The sequence below is a fragment of the Branchiostoma floridae genome, chromosome 7 (genome assembly GCF_000003815.2).
Source record: "Branchiostoma floridae strain S238N-H82 chromosome 7, Bfl_VNyyK, whole genome shotgun sequence".
NCBI lineage: Eukaryota > Metazoa > Chordata > Leptocardii > Amphioxiformes > Branchiostomatidae > Branchiostoma > Branchiostoma floridae.
The window spans coordinates 24,494,411-24,512,523 of NC_049985.1; the positions used below are offsets into that span (position 1 = coordinate 24,494,411).

At 43.4% G+C, this 18,113-nt stretch overlaps 2 protein-coding genes across 2 annotated transcripts; both read right to left on the bottom strand.

Moving 5' to 3' along the window:
• Positions 1-7,621: 7,621 nt before the first annotated feature.
• LOC118420203 (protein mono-ADP-ribosyltransferase PARP14-like) lies at positions 7,622-8,241 on the bottom strand. The gene is made up of 2 exons (XM_035826918.1): positions 8,169-8,241; positions 7,622-7,939 (listed from the first exon to the last, which is right to left on the bottom strand). Exons 1-2 carry the CDS (start codon positions 8,205-8,207, stop codon positions 7,622-7,624), a joined length of 357 nt encoding a protein of 118 aa, XP_035682811.1. The 5' UTR covers positions 8,208-8,241.
• Positions 8,242-8,260: 19 nt separating this feature from the next.
• Positions 8,261-9,508, bottom strand: LOC118420204 (protein mono-ADP-ribosyltransferase PARP14-like). Its single transcript, XM_035826919.1, has 3 exons — positions 9,308-9,508; positions 9,146-9,164; positions 8,261-8,451 (listed from the first exon to the last, which is right to left on the bottom strand). Exons 1-3 carry the CDS (start codon positions 9,506-9,508, stop codon positions 8,261-8,263), a joined length of 411 nt encoding a protein of 136 aa, XP_035682812.1.
• Between the last annotated feature and the right edge of the window lie 8,605 nt (positions 9,509-18,113).

An 18,113-nucleotide genomic window follows, 5' to 3' on the forward strand; every position in this document is an offset into this window, starting at 1 on the left:
GAAGACAGTCTTGGCTGGTGGAGGAACAAAATAAAAACTTGATGAGCACAATTTTGAGCCCCATCCACTCTAAGTCATGCACTACTCGCATGACTATCAGATTTTCACAGAATGATGTACACGTATTTTCATCGATTCGTTTTACTTTCAGGATACATGTATAGCCCCAAACAAAAGGGAAATTGACGAAACCGTTCCTTTCTTGGGTGTGACGAATTCAGAGTAACAAAAACCCGGTTATGCCTGAACTAACGATATCGTCCGACATCTTGGATTTGACCAAAGGCGTTATTGGAATAGCTAGTTATGAATAGTTAATTATGAAAGTTACATAAAGTTCCATAAGATTTAATTGCTGCACTCGGGTGGGTTAAGGCATATCAAGTGCTGGGTATGTTTTGTAAAAAAAATAATTCGAAAAGACTAGAAAGAAAGGAATAACAGACTTTCATGATTTTTGGTATGCTAGTAACTTAAACAAAGTTGTACAGAATGATATACAAATTATGAAAAATAGAAGGATAGTTGCATTGTAAATGCCATTGATAAAATTATATCATAGAACATTTTTTCATTATATCTCCTGTCCTAGACATGATGTGGTCTTGGATTTGGGTGGCAGATAGATTTTGACAAAGTAGGTTAGGGCTCCCTAACATATTTTGCTTTTGATACGGCAAGGGCGTTTTTGTCAAAACATTTCAGAGGATATATAACGTTAACTGAAGAAAGGAATGGCAGATCATTTAGGCATAGATGAACACAACTAGATACATATCATGCAAATAATGATCTAATTTGCATAATTAATCAGAGAGCTTTATGATTCAATTGTTTTCCATAATTAGATATCAACAAATGTAACACATATAATCCAGAGCATGTGGAACAAGAACAGATACCAAATATGCAAATAAGGAACTGATTAGAATAATCAATGCAAAAATGCAAAAAAAGCTTAGTGATAATTTATGGGGCTTTTATACTTGTGGTATATGTAAATCAGTTGAAGTTGAATATCAACAGTCATTTGCGTAGAATGTACAAAGGTTCTTAATACCTGATGGAGGTATGTGGTCACCGAAATCTAGTTTATGGTTGTTTTTTTAACACAAATACGTGTAATGTACATGTAGAAGTCCATGTTTACATTTTATTATGAATTATGCAAATGACCTAGGCCTGTACATTTACATATTCTATACATAGTGTGTACACCTTTTAAACAGACTTTCACAATGTCACAAGTAGGTAATTATGGCACTTTCCGATCAATTACGCAAATTAATAAGATTGTCAGTATCTATTAATGTTAAAGCTTCATGTAGATTATATATATGTTACGTATATGAAAGTCTTAATGTGGAAAGTACACTTAACTGTTATCCTCATTAGTTATGCAAATTAAATCCCAATTTGTGTACTGTGCATGTCATTGTGTACATCTCTGTCTATACAACATATCTGTCTTTAAAAATTCAAGACCATATCACATCCAGATCGAAAGCTACAAAACCAAAAGTTTTGCCGCAGGAACAAGGTCACAAACCATTAGGCCCAAAGCTAAGCTCGACCTTTATCCTCCTAACGCCTTCGAACGTACCAAATCTCATTGAAATTTATCCTTAGATTCAAAAGCAAACACACGGGCAGAAGACGAAAAGACACTACGTTTCTACACACAGAAACAGACACATCAGAAACAATGACTACCTTTTTCATGGAGGTAATTAGCACATCTAGTAATAGCCGTCCAGCTAGGCGCTAGGCGACATTGAAGTTAACATTATTGACGCAGGCCTCGCAATGCCCCCCCCCCACCTCCCCCCCCCCCCCCCCATACCGTGTGAACTAGGTTAATATGTACCGAAGAACTGTTGCTCGAACTTTCGAACTTAAGAAAAGTCTACCTTGAGGTAACGTAGCCATTTTCTCTTTTACGTCGTTTTGGTCCAAGAGACAGTAGTCACTGTGTATCTTTCAAGCTGCAAAGATATGTTCATCATTTTACCGTTTAAAACTTTACATCTTTTGACTAAACACAAAGTGTTGGGACTGCAGAACTGCTGCTATAAAGAAAAACAAAAAGTCTCGAGTGTACAATTTACACATAACACAACATTTCTTAAACACAATTAAGACATACCACGAACTAATATACCCCAAATTCCTTGAAGTGAGAGTTTAATGCATGACATGAAAGAATGGCAAGGACAGGTTCGTTATGGTTTCAGGTTACAAGTACAACTAGAAAGCAAAGAATTATGTCACTTGTTGCAAGTATTTTGAACCTAACAAAACTGTCTAAAGATCTCCCTAGCTGTTCTATTTCTTACATATTTGTAATAGTGATTGTGTATCGTCATAAAGAAAAACGTTCAAAGAAAGTTGCGGCTACCCCCCTCCCACCCGGAAGTAAAACCTTAACTCTACGAAACTCACTCTGCAATCTTAATTTGTGAAACAATATTATAATGCCCCCCTACATTTGGAACTTAAGTCCAATGGAAACTTGTAACTACTACTTTACTGGTCCCTGACTTAGTTTGTGTTTGAAAAAAATTACAAGCTAGCGTCATGCTATCACTGGGTGTGACAGTACTATTGTACGCACCTGTACCCACCTGTACCGTTATGCTCGAACGCTCTCAGACGGAGGTCCAAATGCCGAAGGTGTCACCTTAATATCACCCTTACGTTCACGATTTTTTACTCTTGATCCTCTGAACTCAAGACATCTTAGGACTAGAATCTTGGAAGAGCGCACACCTGTCTTAACGTCCAATTGAGTTAATAGTAGTTGAAGGTGAAAGGTTAAGGTGAAGGGTTACAACTTACAGGTAAATAAACCAGGTGTACTTTACATACGCCTCGCAAGAGGGCGTGCGCTAAATTGGTTCGATTGACTTTGCAATATTGGTACTGGTTAAATGCGTGTAATCTCAATAGCTTTGAGACTGGAGTACGGCACACAAAAGCACAGGTCTCCAGAAAACCAGCGTAATTTCAAAGGTTATATTGATATGTCTATAATGCACAGCTTTTAAGGGTACTGCAGTTTCACATGTCACTCCAAGGGAGAGAAAAACTTGCTACTTCTACGAGAATCACGAAAATCTATTCAAAACGTTTCGCATATGACTCACACAAAATTTGTTGTCGAACAACACTTTGCTTGTTGGAACTGAGAGTCACGTGCCGCTCGACCGCCCCACAAAGTCTTGTGTTTGTTTTGCACGTTACGCGTTCAGCCTAAAGGCCACAAGGTAAATGCAGTCACTGAAGCGTGGTCATGTCAAAGAAGTAACGCTATACTTGTGTGCGGAATTCAACTTTGTGGGCAGTTGGAAAAGCCAGTTTTGGTCACTAATCCAGGGACCGTTCTCTTTACCCATGGTGTCCTGGATTGAAGAATTCGCCCATGAAATTAGCACCATCTAAATAAATCTATAGATTACAATTCCGATCGACGATAGCTCTCTGAGCATGGAGACTCTGTGTGTTCAGGTCAAATCCTAGCAATAGTCACCCGGTTTCCCTCACGGACTCTATATTTATCCATCCTTCGGGCTTTTTGTTGCAAACGTAACGACAACACTAGAAAGGCCGACATTTGATTGAGAGTAAATACAGCATATTTCAGCCATCTCCCTCCCCATGCAGTAGACAGTTCCAAAATTACCCATGTGTGAAAACGGGGATCACTTTTACTAAGCACAGTTTAGTCCAAAAAGGAATCATTAAAAAATTACCCCGTGCAAGAATGGACTCTTTCAGTGCACAACATTGGAGTTTGGACAATAGACCAGTCCAGAAATACTCCCGCTGAAAACATTGCCTTTGAATAAGAAACCCAGTCCAAAATTAAACTTAGCAAAAGAGAGTTCCCCCGTGCATTAAAAGGTAAAATAAACCAGTCTAAAAATGCTTCTGCTAAAAATGGAATTTTGAATCATCACCCATCCAAAACTGAATTCGAAAAAAATCCCTCTCCGTCCAAGAATGGACACTTCCTGTGATACCCCTATGTAAAGTGGACCAGTGCAAAAATACAACCTCTAAAATAGGACTTTGACATAATCATGGAAGTCCAAAAATGATTCTTTCTGTAAAAATGCCCCCCTCCGTGCAAGAATGGACTATTCCAGCACATCCCATGTACAACTGAAAAAATAGACCAGTCCAAAAATACTCCCACTGAAAGATTTTACATAATCACTAGTCCAAAGATGAATTTGAAAAAAAATTAACCCCTCCATGCAGGAATGGACTCTTCCAGATAACAACAGGATCGCTGATTGGCTGTTGTAACCTACTCATAATCTTGAATCAGCCTACAGGAATGGTTGTCAAATAGTTTTTAATTAAGTTATATAGACATGTGCAGTCTGCAGATGGGGGTCAACGACCTTGAGGTCATTGACCTCTTTGGCCATTGGAAAATGACCAAAAAATCCCAAAATATATCATTTTAAAGTGATTTTTGCCAAAAATTATACATGGGTTATTTGAATAAATATCTAGAGACCCCTTTACCAAATTTTCAGGTCATTTGGTTGTGAAACGGGGGTACAGGAGCCGAAAATGCCAATGCCAAATGCCATTTTTGTACTGTATGCCCAAATTGTTGTTGAATCCATGTGCGAATATGTAGAGGGCACTCCTATACGAAATTTGAGGTCATTTGGATGTGAAACGAGGGTACAGCAGCCAAAAATGTCCTTGTAAAAAAAAAGTCACAAAATTAAGCATTTTCTTGTACCATATGCCAAAACTGTTATTGAATCTATGTGGGCATATGATCAAACCATCTCTGTACCAAATTTTAGGTCATTCGGCTGTAATACCAGGGTACAGGGAGCCAAAATATACATAAAAATTGCCAAAAAAACTCAATAAAATCATTTTAAAGGCAGATATGACAAAAAAGAAAAAAAAAACATCTGGGGGTATTGGCTTACTCTACCCTTGTGTCAAATTTCAGGTCATTCGGTCCAGGAACGACGGAGATAACGTGTTTCGAAGATTTGACAGGAGAAGAAACATTACGAATGCAATATATTTCACCATACCTATGGTATGGCTGAAATGTAAATATGGATTGGAGGAAGTATCAAACCCCCACTCCACACACAAACACAGTGTACATATACCTCCTTGGTCCTCCAGAAAAAATTATGTGCTGGCTTATAAATGATGAAAGCCATTCCAGACCACTCAAGTGTTCCATTAGGTTTTTTTAAGTACTTGATGAAGTGTATGGATATTCATTTTGTATGGCCATGACACACTGACTTCAGACAAATTGACGTTAAACTAGGTACTAGTTTCCATATTTTAATAGAAATGACATCAAATCTACATGTCATTACTACATTGCCAAGTACGTAACATGCAATCAATATATTTCCGAACCTTAAAAATACAGCTTCAAGATTTAAACATGGAATTGGATTTCATATAAGAATTAAGAAATCAACATACTAACGTTATTATTTACTATCCAGTATTCTGATTACCATGTACCCTGCTGTTTTAGGCAGACTAACAGAGAAGTGCCATTATATTGCCTAACCATCTAATGATATACATGTCTAGAACATTGCAAAGATTGCTGCATTGAGTTTTTATATCATACATGCAAGCAAATGCATGAAATATTTTACATTAACAAATATTTACATATATAGCGCTTCATTCAGGGGATACCTAGTTCCAGTGTTTTTTTTTATAAATAGAGTATTAAGGGATATAAAGTCGAATGGCGGTGGTGTCAAATTTCAATATTTCAAATTATTGCAGTTTGAAACTAACACCCATTGACACGACATCCCTAAATACACTGTATTTAAAAACAACGGATATAGGTTACCTCGTGGATGAAGGTGACAACTGGGTCAAAGCATTTTTCAAGCTGAAAACTATCATGCCTTTTGAAACATTTGATACTCTATAAAAACAATGGACCTAGGATACCCCGCGGATAATGGCGAACTAGCTGTATTGCTAGACCTTTTTTCACAGCTTCAATACAAAACAATTTTAGGATCATTACAAAATCTCATCTAACTTCAAATTGAATACGCCACCGCAAAGTTAAGCCACACAGGGTCCAAAAAATATAGTCAATATTACAATAAACCCATAGCTTATTGTTTTAGTTAAACCACGGTCACATATATTGTACCTAGGATAACATACGCCGTAATAATAAATCGCACGATGATCGCGGTAAATTGCAGGTAAATCTTATGTGAAATTAGCCCTCGCGGAACGACCTGCGATAATTAAATGTTTTCCAGCGTCGTACGATTTTTCACTTTTTAATAGCCACTTGAACTCTTCTTTGCGTCTTTATTCTATCCACTAACCGTGTGCCAAACACCACTGTGTTGGAGATGTGTGACTTACCAAGTATTGAAGCAGTTTTGCTTAAGGTAAACTTGCGCTGGGCAGGGCATCTTGTGAGCATAAACAACTTCCGTATCCCAAAGTACCTCTTCTATGGGCAACCCAAGTAAGGCTCCGTTTCAAAGACTACCTCAAGAGCAACCTGAAAAAAATGCCACATAAACTCTTCCACCTGGAAAACTGAATCCCTTTAAAACTCACTTTAGAATTCATGGAGGAACCAGTGTCACGCGGCGATCAGAGCCTTCAAAACCAGCTGTATCATCAACTTGAAGGAGAAAAGAGCGGCCAGGAAAGCCAAACAATCTGAACTAGATACACAGACGAGGGGTCGAGACGCGAGAGAAGCTCATCTGTCGTACCACTTCAGAACCACGACGACGACGAACCCTATTTAGACGGGGGTGCGGGTGGAGGTGGTGCTTTTGAGCCCTGAGCCAACTTTCATCTCGCACAACGCTAGAGCCGTCAAATTTGGTGAGTTTTCCTCAAATTTAGTAGGGAACAATTCCATTTTTCGTGTTGCTATGGTAACCGGATAATCTTCCTTACAGAGGGAAGTTACCACTAGCAACCGACCACCGTGCATGAACGCACTATTTTACCTACGATTCACTACTTGCCTTGAACGGAGGCTCTTCTCTGGTTGCTAATGTGATCTGAACTTCTGAAAGCTCCAGTTTTCAACATCGAAAACATCAGGGAAAACTAAAACCATCAGATCACGGTCAAAATTTAGTAATCTTTGTAATCAGTAGAAACAAACTGCCATAGTGGAGCCTGAGCAATAAAATCGTACAACGATGGAGAAATTTTGAAAATGTTCAAAATCCAGCTTAGCGCTATTTTTCGCCGATGGCGAATTGTACCTAAGATGTACATCGTACGATGCGCGACGTTTGTGACCACAGCTTTATATTTCTATTTCATTTTATACTTCAACTATTATGCCCGATTTTCTCATAAGCATGACGTACGGCGTTATTGTCGCGCATGAAATACTAGTCGTGGTTAATCATACAATATATGTGACCGGAGCTTTAAGTCAAAACTCCTTTGGGCATTAGCATTTCACATATGCATTTGCTGCACGGTACCAAGTTCAAGAAAATCGTGATGTTTTACTTTATGGTATTGAAAATACTACCCATTATGTTTCTGAAATAAAAGAACACTTAATGCAGCTCGTGTCATTACTAAACAGCTGTTATCAACCTACAGCTTTCCTCTTCAGCTTGTAACGATGCCCCTCTTGTACAGTCACCAGAATGTTATTGCCAATGTGGGCCAAACACTCCCCGACGTCATCAACGTCAACCCTGACTCGATTGTGCCCCTCGTCTAATGCATATTCGATCTTTAGATTGGTGAGACGGTCAAACTCTACCTCAGTACCGTTGTCCACGTAAACCCACTTAACGATTCTGGCGATGAGCTGGGCGTGTTCCTGCTGCTTCCCCTCGTTCATCACGCGGGCCAGGATCTGGTGGATTTCGGACTGTAGAACCAGGATGTCCTCAGCAAGCCCCTGAGTAAAATGAAATGTCTACAAAGTCATACTACGCTACGATGCACAATATTCTCGTTACAAACTTTACGATAACGCTGTACTACGCTCGAAAAGGACATCAAAGTTTAAATTGGTCGAATTATCTAACGGTAGCCTCCATGTGACATTACATTTGTTTCTTCGTCAGCTTGAGGTAACTAGCTGGAGTGTATCTAATCACCGCTCAAAAAAAGATCGAATTTGATACCTGAAGGCGGATCTTCTTCCCGTCATTGCAGATCTCCATGTAGACGTCACGTTCTAACGCCTTCTGCTGAATGGTCGCGACATCGTCATCTGTCAGCCGTGCTTGTCGGTGATGTCGTGAGTTTTGCTCTCTCTGTTGGCGGTCTCGCGGATCTTGTTGGTCGCAAACTCTACGTCCTCCTTACAGCCCGCGTAGATGTCGAGCAAAACCTCTGGCTTCTGTGGTTTAGGTGGGGGTGGTTTGGTCGGTTCCTGGCGTATTGTCTTTACCAGATTCTTCACTCCTGAAAATAATTATTTCGTTTTTCTATTACATTGGGAAGACAGTCAGTTATCATTAATTAAATGATATTTGCTTTGAAGTGTTTAGCCCCATCGAAATGTCTGTTTAGGTATTTTTTATGCTGTTTATCATACCAACTCTAACCAACCACACAGCTAACTACATTTATACAATTACCAAGAAGCGAGAGGAAGTCGAATGTCCTAGAATAGGTTAGAAGTATATATACATATACAGATGTGTATGATTGTTCTCCATTGTTTACATGTTTAAGATTGTTTCCATGTGACCTGTACTTAGCCCAGTAGGGCAAAAACGTGCAATAAAGGTCTTCATTCATTCATTAATAAATATTACGCAACGCAAGAAATGCCGAGACAGTGTGGGGTCAAGCGATGTTAATATCACATAGCGCTGTGTAGAGGAGGAGGTCGGTCTAAAAGACAACAACTTGCTAGCCGCCATGCTAGATAGAGATGCATGGTCAGACATCGTTAATGGCACCTCATATGAGGATGAACTGAAGTGAACTGACTGAGCGCTGTGTAGGTGGTGTTGTAGTGCGTGTGTTGGCTCCATTTTCATGGAGGTAAAAAATGGTCAAGATCTGACAGTACCTTCAGTAACTGGAGCAGTGCAAGATGATGTTGGATCCATTAAGGATCCAGTCCCTGCAACAATATCCGTATGCTTACCAAGCTCGGACAAAAAAGCCTAAAAATATAAACATCACAATCGTTTATTAACGTAGCCAACAGAATAAAAGAAGTCAACAGCAGCGTGCTAAAACGGCCAATGTAATTTAGATTATTTTGATTGATTAATTGACTGAATGGCATTACAATTAATGTGCCTACCTCAAAATTTAGCTGATCGTAGACCACAAACTTGGCCTTTTCCAGATCACCTGCCGGGTTGTTCCTGCTGTGTGACAGTGTTTCCTCAAACATCAGGCGGGCGACGACGTCCTTAGGATAACCCAGACCTCCCGTACCGACGGCGGGGAAGGCGATGGTGCGTTCGCTGTCTTTGTCCGCATGTTTCAGACATGTTGACATTATTTTGCGTAAAGCCTAAGGAATCGTGAAACAGTTACAAACGAATGCAATCGTTATTGCTGTGGCACATGGATTAATCATATATACAGAGTTACAATAAAACTAAAAAGGCCGAAATTTGCTTGAGAGCAAATACAGAATATTTCAGCCATCTCCCTCCCCATGCAACAATAGAATATTCCAAAATCACCCATGTGCAAAAATTGGAACACTTTTGTTTAAAAGTCACCTCTACTAATGACACTTTTGCCCCAAAAGAATTTTACAATCTTCCAGAGCACCCCATGTGAATGTGCATAATAGACCAGTCCAGAAATACTCCCAATGAAAACATGGCCTTTTGATTAAACAACCCAGTCCAAAGTTGAACTAAGCAAAAATGCATGGAAAATAGACCAGTCTAAAAACACTTCCGCTAAAAATGGAATTTTAAATCATCACCAAATCAAAACTGAATTTATGAAAATATCCCCCTCCGTCCAAGAGTGGACTCTTCCTGTGATACCCCTATGTAAGATGGACCAGTGCAAAAAAACATCCGCTAAAATAGGACTTTGACATAATCATAGAAGTCCAAAAATTATTTTTAAATGACTACCTCCCTGCAAGAATAAACTCTTCCAGCATATCCCATGTAAAATTGCAAAGTAGATCAGTGCAAAAATGATCCGACTGAAAGACTTTACAAAATCACTAGTCCAAAGATAAATTTAAAAAGGATTAACCCCTCCGTGCAGGAATGGACTCTTCCAGATAACAACAGGCTCGCTGATTGGCTGCCGAATCCTCAGGCAAAGCGAATGGTTGCCAAATAAGTTTTTAATTAAGTTATATAGACATGTAGAAGTGCAGTCTGCAGATGGGGGTCAACGACCTTGAGGTCATTTACCTCCCTGGCTATTGGAAAAAGACAAAAAAATCCCCTAATATATCATTCTGGTTTATGCCAAAAATTATACATGGGTCATTTGAATAAATATCTAGAGCACCCATTCACCAAATGCCAGGTTATTTGGTTGTAAAACGAGGGTACAGGAGCCAAAATTGTACCCTTTGCCAAAACTGAATTTGAATTTATGGGGTCATATGATCAAAGCACATCTGTACCAAATTTCAGGTCATTTGGCTGTAATACCAGGGTGAGCCAAAATATACATAAAAATTGACAAAAACCTCAATAAAATTATTTTAAAGGCAGATGTGAAAAAAATGGAGAAAAAATGCCTAAGGGTATTGGTCCACTCTACCCTTGTGCCAAATTTCAGGTCATTCAGTCGAGGAACGCCGGAGATAGCGTGTTTTGAAGATTTGACAGGAGAAGAAGAAGAAACATTACGAATACAATATATTTCACCATACCAATGGTATGGCTGTAAAGGAAAGGAAGTGAAATGACTTACGTCCTGAGACTTTACACTGTCCTGTGAGTTCCAGAAAGGGCACACGGCGTGGTACACAAGCTTGCATCCCAGAGTTCCCCCCGATGTTTTCACAACTTCTCCATAAGCTGGAACCCGTCCGAGATCTCTTTTAATCTTGTCGCATTCCACCTAGGAAAGACCAAATGCCCTTTGCAGTTTGCTTGTACAAGAAAGAAACATAATATATTCCCACTCACGTTGCCTCAGTGGAGAGTTAAGGACTGGGGTGAGAAGACCGAGGCATCGTGGAATCCGAGATTCCATGCTTACCCGTACAATACTTAGGGGGGCTTCTAAAAATTTGACTGCACTTCTTTCCCGTGCTCCCCCCATCTACTAATATCCTCTTCAGCAGAAAAGGTGAAGAATTGCTCCGAAACTTGATATCATGTGTTGCGCTCTGTTGTTCAGATATAACACAGAAAAGACACCTACACTTGAACAGAACTTTATTGCCCGACAATTGTACATGATATGGCAACTATTATTACACAAAGTACCAAATGACTGACACTCGGTTTTATTCCGACTGCTGTACCACATGAGAAACAGCCATACACTCTTTGTGTCTGGCGGTAGGCTGTTCCAGACATTGGGCCCACGGTAGGCTATTGATCTTCTGAAGGTCTCTCGCTTAGGCTTTGGGACAACCAGTTGACTACTTGCTTTGGTTGTTCGTGTACTCTGGTCCCTGCAGTACACAAACATCTAGCGCATGTAGGGTGGTAGTTGCATATAACTTCGGAGCTTTGGATAATCCACAAAGATCGGAGATATCCCTCTGGTGAAAAACGGCTACACTAGAAACCTACATTGCCTCTGACCGTGGACTGTAGCTAGACTAGTCTACTCTTGCTAGGCTGTGTCCCTCCCGTCCGGCTCATGATTCACTTGTGAATAGAGGGGGAGTTATATCACATGTCATAAACTCACGCGAGTGGAGATCTCGCGAGAGTTCATTCCATTGTGATATCATTGGGAATCATAATATATTCCCACTCACGTTGCCTCAGTGGAGAGTTAAGGACTGGGGTGAGAAGACCTCGGCACCCGCTTCTCCCGAGTGCCATTATTCCCCTAATTTAAGTTCCTACATTTCCCTTCATTTAATCCTCTCCCAATCCTTATTCTTCTCCATTCCCTTTTCCCAATCCTTATTGTCTTCATTCCCCCAATCCCTTATATTTACTCCCTCACCTCTGTGCCTTTCCGTACAAAACCCTCTACGTATGCATTAAGCCACCTTGACAACACAGCAGCATCCCCTATGGTCTGCTGCGCATGCTTGTTGTTATCAACAGGGTGGGTGTAAGACTATCACAGTCACAGTCATCAGTCTTTAGGTGTTCCTCAGGAATGCAGATTGATCCCTGGTTCTCAGCTAAGTTCATTGGGCGCCTAAGGTCCGGCTCGAGTGGGACCTGTCCAATCCGAACTCAGGGGAATGGTCGACGACCAGTCCGATTAGATAGAGAGCCCTTAGAGATTACCTGAGACCAACCTCTCCCAGGTTTACAGTAGTTCAACTCATCCTGCGTCGTGTTGGAAATCAAACATTGATTTCTCTGCGTATACAAGAACAATATTCCAGCTGCAGAGAAAGCTATCACCACAATGCTTGCTCAGTATCTAACCTGTAACTGTCGACCTTTACGCACAGTTCTATGTATTTCAGTCTGGACAGGCCCCACTCGCTTCCCGGACCACCAGGCCGAAGCCAGTATGGGTGGCAACAGCTTAAGGGAGCTGAACACGGTCCACGAGTGAGAACTAGGCCAGCTAAAGGTAGCCAATAAACAGGAACACAGAAAATCCAATGGTAGGAAGGAATGTGACACGAGAAACTCGTCATGATCTTTGTCTTTATTCCAAACTTGCATAACAAGAAACGCAAACACCGGTTCAGTCAACGGTAAAATCACCATCCAACATTACCGTGCAGACGCTGCGGACCTTATCGAAAATTGCATGTCGTCCAAGGTCACAATCTAATTGTGACAATCGAAGTTCCATTGTTCCCATTGTGTCCTCCATTCCTTTGACCTTTACTTCTGACCTGTCCAACAAGGTAGGTCTTCACTGTACTACCGTACGGTCTTGTTACCTACCATGGATTTGTTCACCAACCATGCAACAAACCAAACAAAATCTGAGGTTGTCCAACAACCTGTCGTCATATCAAATGAAACACCGACTCAAATCAAACAAAGTTACGATTACCGTCCACCGGCGCCCGTTGTCTTACAGCGAAAATCCACTATACCGTCTGACGCACCCCGCTGTCCAACAACGAATTCTCTACACGATTGTCCAACAATCTCACCACACCGTCCACCGGTGCCGTTGTTCAACAGCGAGTACAATATACAGTCATATACTGCACCACCCCCTCCAACGGTGCTGCTGTCCAACCGCAAATATCAGATACAACAAAGTACTGTACCACACCGTCCAACGGTGCCGCTGTCCGACAGCGAATATAACATACAACCATGTACTTGTACTACACCGTCCAACGGTGCCGCTGTCCAACGGCGAATACAACATACAACCATGTATGTACTGTGCCACACCGTCCGGCGGTGCCGCTGTCCAACAGCGAATACAACATACAACCATGTACTGTACTACACCGTCCGACGGAGTCCGCTGTCCAACAGCGAATACAACATACAACCATGTATGTACTGTACCACACCGTCCTACAGTGCTGCTGTCCGACAGCGAATACAATATACAACCATGTACTGTACCCCACCGTCCAACGGTGCCGCTGTCCAACAGGAAATACAACATACAATCATATACTGTACCACACCGTCCGGCGGCCACGCTGTCCAACAGCAAATGCAATATACAACAAAGTACTGTACCACACCGTTTAACGGTGCCCGCTGTCTGACAGCAAATACAATATGCAACAATTACTGTACCACACCGTCCGACCGTGGCACTGTCCAACAGCAAATACAACATACACGATGTATGTACTGTACCACACCGTCCAACGGTGCCCGCTGTCCGACAGCAAATACAATATGCAACAATTTACTGTACCACACCGTCCGACGGTGCCGCTGTCCAACAGCAAATACAACATACACGATGTATGTACTGTACCACACCGTCCAACGGTGCCCGCTGTCCGACAGCAAATACAATATGCAACAATTTACTGTACCAAACCGTCCGACGGTGCCGCTGTCCAACAGCAAATACAACATACACGATGTATGTACCGTACCACACCGTCCAACGGTGCCCGCTGTCCGACAGCAAATACAATATGCAACAATTCACTGTACCAAACCGTCCGACGGTGCCGCTGTCCAACAGCAAATACAACATACACGATGTATGTACTGTACCACACCGTCCAACGGTGCCCGCTGTCCGACAGCAAATACAATATGCAACAATTACTGTACCAAACCGTCCGACGGTGCCGCTGTCCAACAGCAAATACAATATACACAAATTACTGTACCACACCGTCCGACGGTGCCGCTGTCCGACAGCCAATACAATATACAACAATTGCTGTACCAAACCGTTCGACGGTGCCGCTGTCCGACAGCAAATACAATAAACACAAATTACTGTACCACACCGTCCGACGGTGCTGCTGTCCGACAGCGAATACAATATACAACAATTACTTTATTACGTCATCCGACGGTGCCGTTGTCCGACAGCGAATTCTAACCAATTAAAACATTAAATCGATCGACGATCCTCAGTCATACAGAGTCAAAACCTAAAGTTTCCCCACAAAAGTTACGTCCTCGGTACTAAGAAATCAGACCACTGCGCCCCGCTGATCAGCCTGACAGGAGCTGGGGAGGAGAGAATACCGGATTAGTGCAAAACTGCGACCCATTCCGAAACTACGTCTCGCTGATCAGCCTGACAGGAGCTGGGGAGGAGAGAATACCGGGTTAGTGCAAAACTGCGACCCACTCCGAAACTACGTCTCGCTGATCAGCCTGACAGGAGCTGGGGAGGAAAGAACGCCGGGTTAGTGCCGAACTGCGCCCCGCCAGTCCGCCTGACAGGAGCTGGGGAGGAGAGAACGCCGGGTTAGTGCCGAACTGCGCCCCGCCGATCAGCCTGACAGGAGCTGGGGAGGAGAGAACGCCGGGTTAGTGCCGAACTGCTCCCCGCCAGTCAGCCTGACAGGAGCTGGGGAGGAGAGAATACCGGTTTAGTGCAAAACTGCTCCCCGCCAGTCAGCCTGACAGGAGCTGGGGAGGAGAGAACGCCGGGTTAGTGCCGAACTGCTCCCCGCCAGTCAGCCTGACAGGAGCTGTGGTGGAGAGAACGCCGGTTTAGTGCAGACCTGCGACCCGCCCCGAACTGCGCCCCGCCGATCAGCATGACAGGAGCTGGTAAACTGGAAGAAGGGCACATCACATGTTACGTCACCGCGGCAAAAATTACTGAGAAAACAGAAACATCTCGAGTTCACGAGGGTTAAAAGATCTCTTACTAGCGTACAGGCTGTCCGACAACCTGAAGTGCAAAAACAAACACTTTCAGAAAGGATATCACAGTCAACTTGGAATCACCGCTGCAAATTGTTGACTACTGCCCGAGTATTGAAGTCTTTGAGCCTGGTCCAACCACTTCCCGGGCTGTTGACTGCTCCACAGATTGCAGAAATGCTGGCCTAGCACAGAAAACCATGGCAAAATTGTACGGTAAAACAGACAAACAACACTGCCAAAACGAGAGCAGCCCAATCAGGCAACTCGAAACATGGCGCTTCGGCACACACAGAAAAACACTGACCACCACTTTGACGACTGCCCAAAGTTTCCAAAAAATGGCTTAACTCACCCACAGCGGTGTCAGTAATAAGTTTAACCACTACTGTCGTCAGGGGAGGAATGTCAGGTGCTCCTCCAGGCCCTCGGTGATCAGTTCAGTGTTGTTCTGCTCCATTAGGCTCCTTGCGCGAGAAAACAAGGATTACGGCAGTCCTGGTGGTGATACAGCCTTGTCTGAATACCTAACTCATGCGAAAAAAAAAACAAGAAAATCAAAATGCATCCGAAGCCAAGTTAACCACGCTAAGTTGAATCAATCTCACCTGCGCACCCGAACACGTGCGCTCCACATACAGATGCAAATTCCACTCATAAATGACACGAGTATCAGAAGGAACATTTGAAAACTCGAATATGCTCTAAAACACAAGCTGCACGCCTTAGGAAAGGTGAGCAAACAAATTCACAGAATAATAAAACGAAATTCAGACAGCAAAATGTCTCTGCACTGAGAACACTGTCCCGCCAAAGCGCGGGAAACAGACCGCCAAACAAAAATTCCAGAACACGCCATAAGGCGGCAAGGCAATACTGCGTACCTTCTAGGTTAGTGACACTAACGCCAAAGGAAACTACTCAGTCCTTTGCTGCCGGCAAGATACGTTCCCAGAAGTAAAAGATGTCACCGGCTTGCACATGGCTGGTACCGCGCTACAGGAGCTCTGCTAGACAACGTCCTGTTCGTGTGGCTCATGATTCAGGCAGATGTTTCATGTAAGACATCACGAAATCGCCGGCAAGCGCAGCCAAGCTTGCGGGGGTCTGTCGGGGTCGATGCCCGATCGCGCCGTCCATGTGTACGCTACATCATCACGATGTACGCGTCGATAACGTCATGATATTGTCGGCAAGCGCAGCCAGGGATACGGGGGCCTGTCGGGGCCCATGCCCGATCGCACCGTCCATGTGTACGCTACATCATCACGATGTACGCGTCGATAACGTCATGATATTGTCGGCAAGCGCAGCCAGGGATACGGGGGCCTGTCGGGGCCCGTGCCCGATCGCGCCGTCCATGTGTACGCTGCATCATCACGATGTACGTGTCGATAACGTCACGAAATTGTTGGGAAGCGCAGCCAGGGATACGGGGGCCTGTCGGGGCCCGTGCCCGATCGCGCCGTCCATGTGTACGCTACATCATCACGATGTACGCGTCGATAACGTCATGATATTGTCGGCAAGCGCAGCCAGGGATACGGGGGCCTGTCGGGGCCCGTGCCCGATCGCGCCGTCCATGTGTACGCTGCATCATCACGAAATGCGCGTCGATAACGTCACGAAATTGTCGGCAAGCGCAGCCAGGGATGCGGGGCCCATCAAGGTGCATGCCCGATCGCGCAGTACATGTGAAAGGCGCATCATCGCGTATAAGATGTTGTGCATGGCCGTTCCTACTGGTGTATTACACTATACATATGGTCTAAAATGCCCTGTAGTATTGTAGCAGGTCTTGCCGCTACAAGGGTATCGGGGCATGCCACTGCTCGTGTGCGGGATGACCTGGGCTTTCCGCCGTAGAATATATTGTGGTTGATCGTTACGACTTGTGTGACATTGTACGGATGGTCTTAAATGCCCTGTAGTATTGTAGTATTGTAGTAGATCTTGCCACTGTGAGGCTAGCGGGGTACACCGCTGCTCACGTACGGGGCGACCAGGCCTTTCATGCCGTAAAAGATATTGAGATTGACCGTTTCTATTGATGTATTACATTATACGTATGGTCTAAAATGCCCTGTAGTAGTGTAGTATTGTAGTAGGTCTTGCCGCTACGAGGGTAACGGGGCACGCCACTGCTGGTGTACGGGACGACCTGGCCTTTCAGCCGTAGAAGATTTTGTGGTTGGCCGTTTCGACTGGTGTGACATTATACGTATGGTCTAAAATGCCCTGTAGTAGTGTAGTATTGTAGTAGGTCTTGCCGCTACGAGGGTAACGGGGCACGCCACTGCTGGTGTACGGGACTACCTGGCCTTTCAGCCGTAAAAGATATTGTGGTTGGCCGTTTCGACTGGTGTGACATTATACGGAAAGCTAAAATGCCCTGTAGTATTGTAGTATTGTAGTAGATCTTGCCGCTTCGAGGGTAGCGGGGCATGTCACTTCTCGTGTACGGGACGACCTGGGCTTTCAGCCGTAGAAGATATTGTGGTTGGCCGTTTCGACTGGTGTGACATTATACGGAAGGACTAAAATGCCCTGTAGTAGTATGGTATTGTAGTAGGTCTTGCCGCTACAGGGGTAGCGGAGCACGCCACTGCTGATGTACGGGACGACCTGGCCTTTCATGCCGTAAAAGATATTGAGGTTGACCGTTCCTACTGATGTATCATTATACGGAAGGACTAAAAT

Coding starts and splice junctions, on each gene's coding strand:
- LOC118420204 (XM_035826919.1), bottom strand. CDS start 9,508: ATGTCAACATGTCTGAAACATGCGGACAAAGACAGCGAACGCACCATC.
- LOC118420203 (XM_035826918.1), bottom strand. CDS start 8,207: ATGGAGATCTGCAATGACGGGAAGAAGATCCGCCTTCAG. Junction 7,940..8,168: donor GGAAGAAGATCCGCCTTCAG/GTATCAAATTCG, acceptor CATTTTACTCAG/GGGCTTGCTGAGGACATCCT.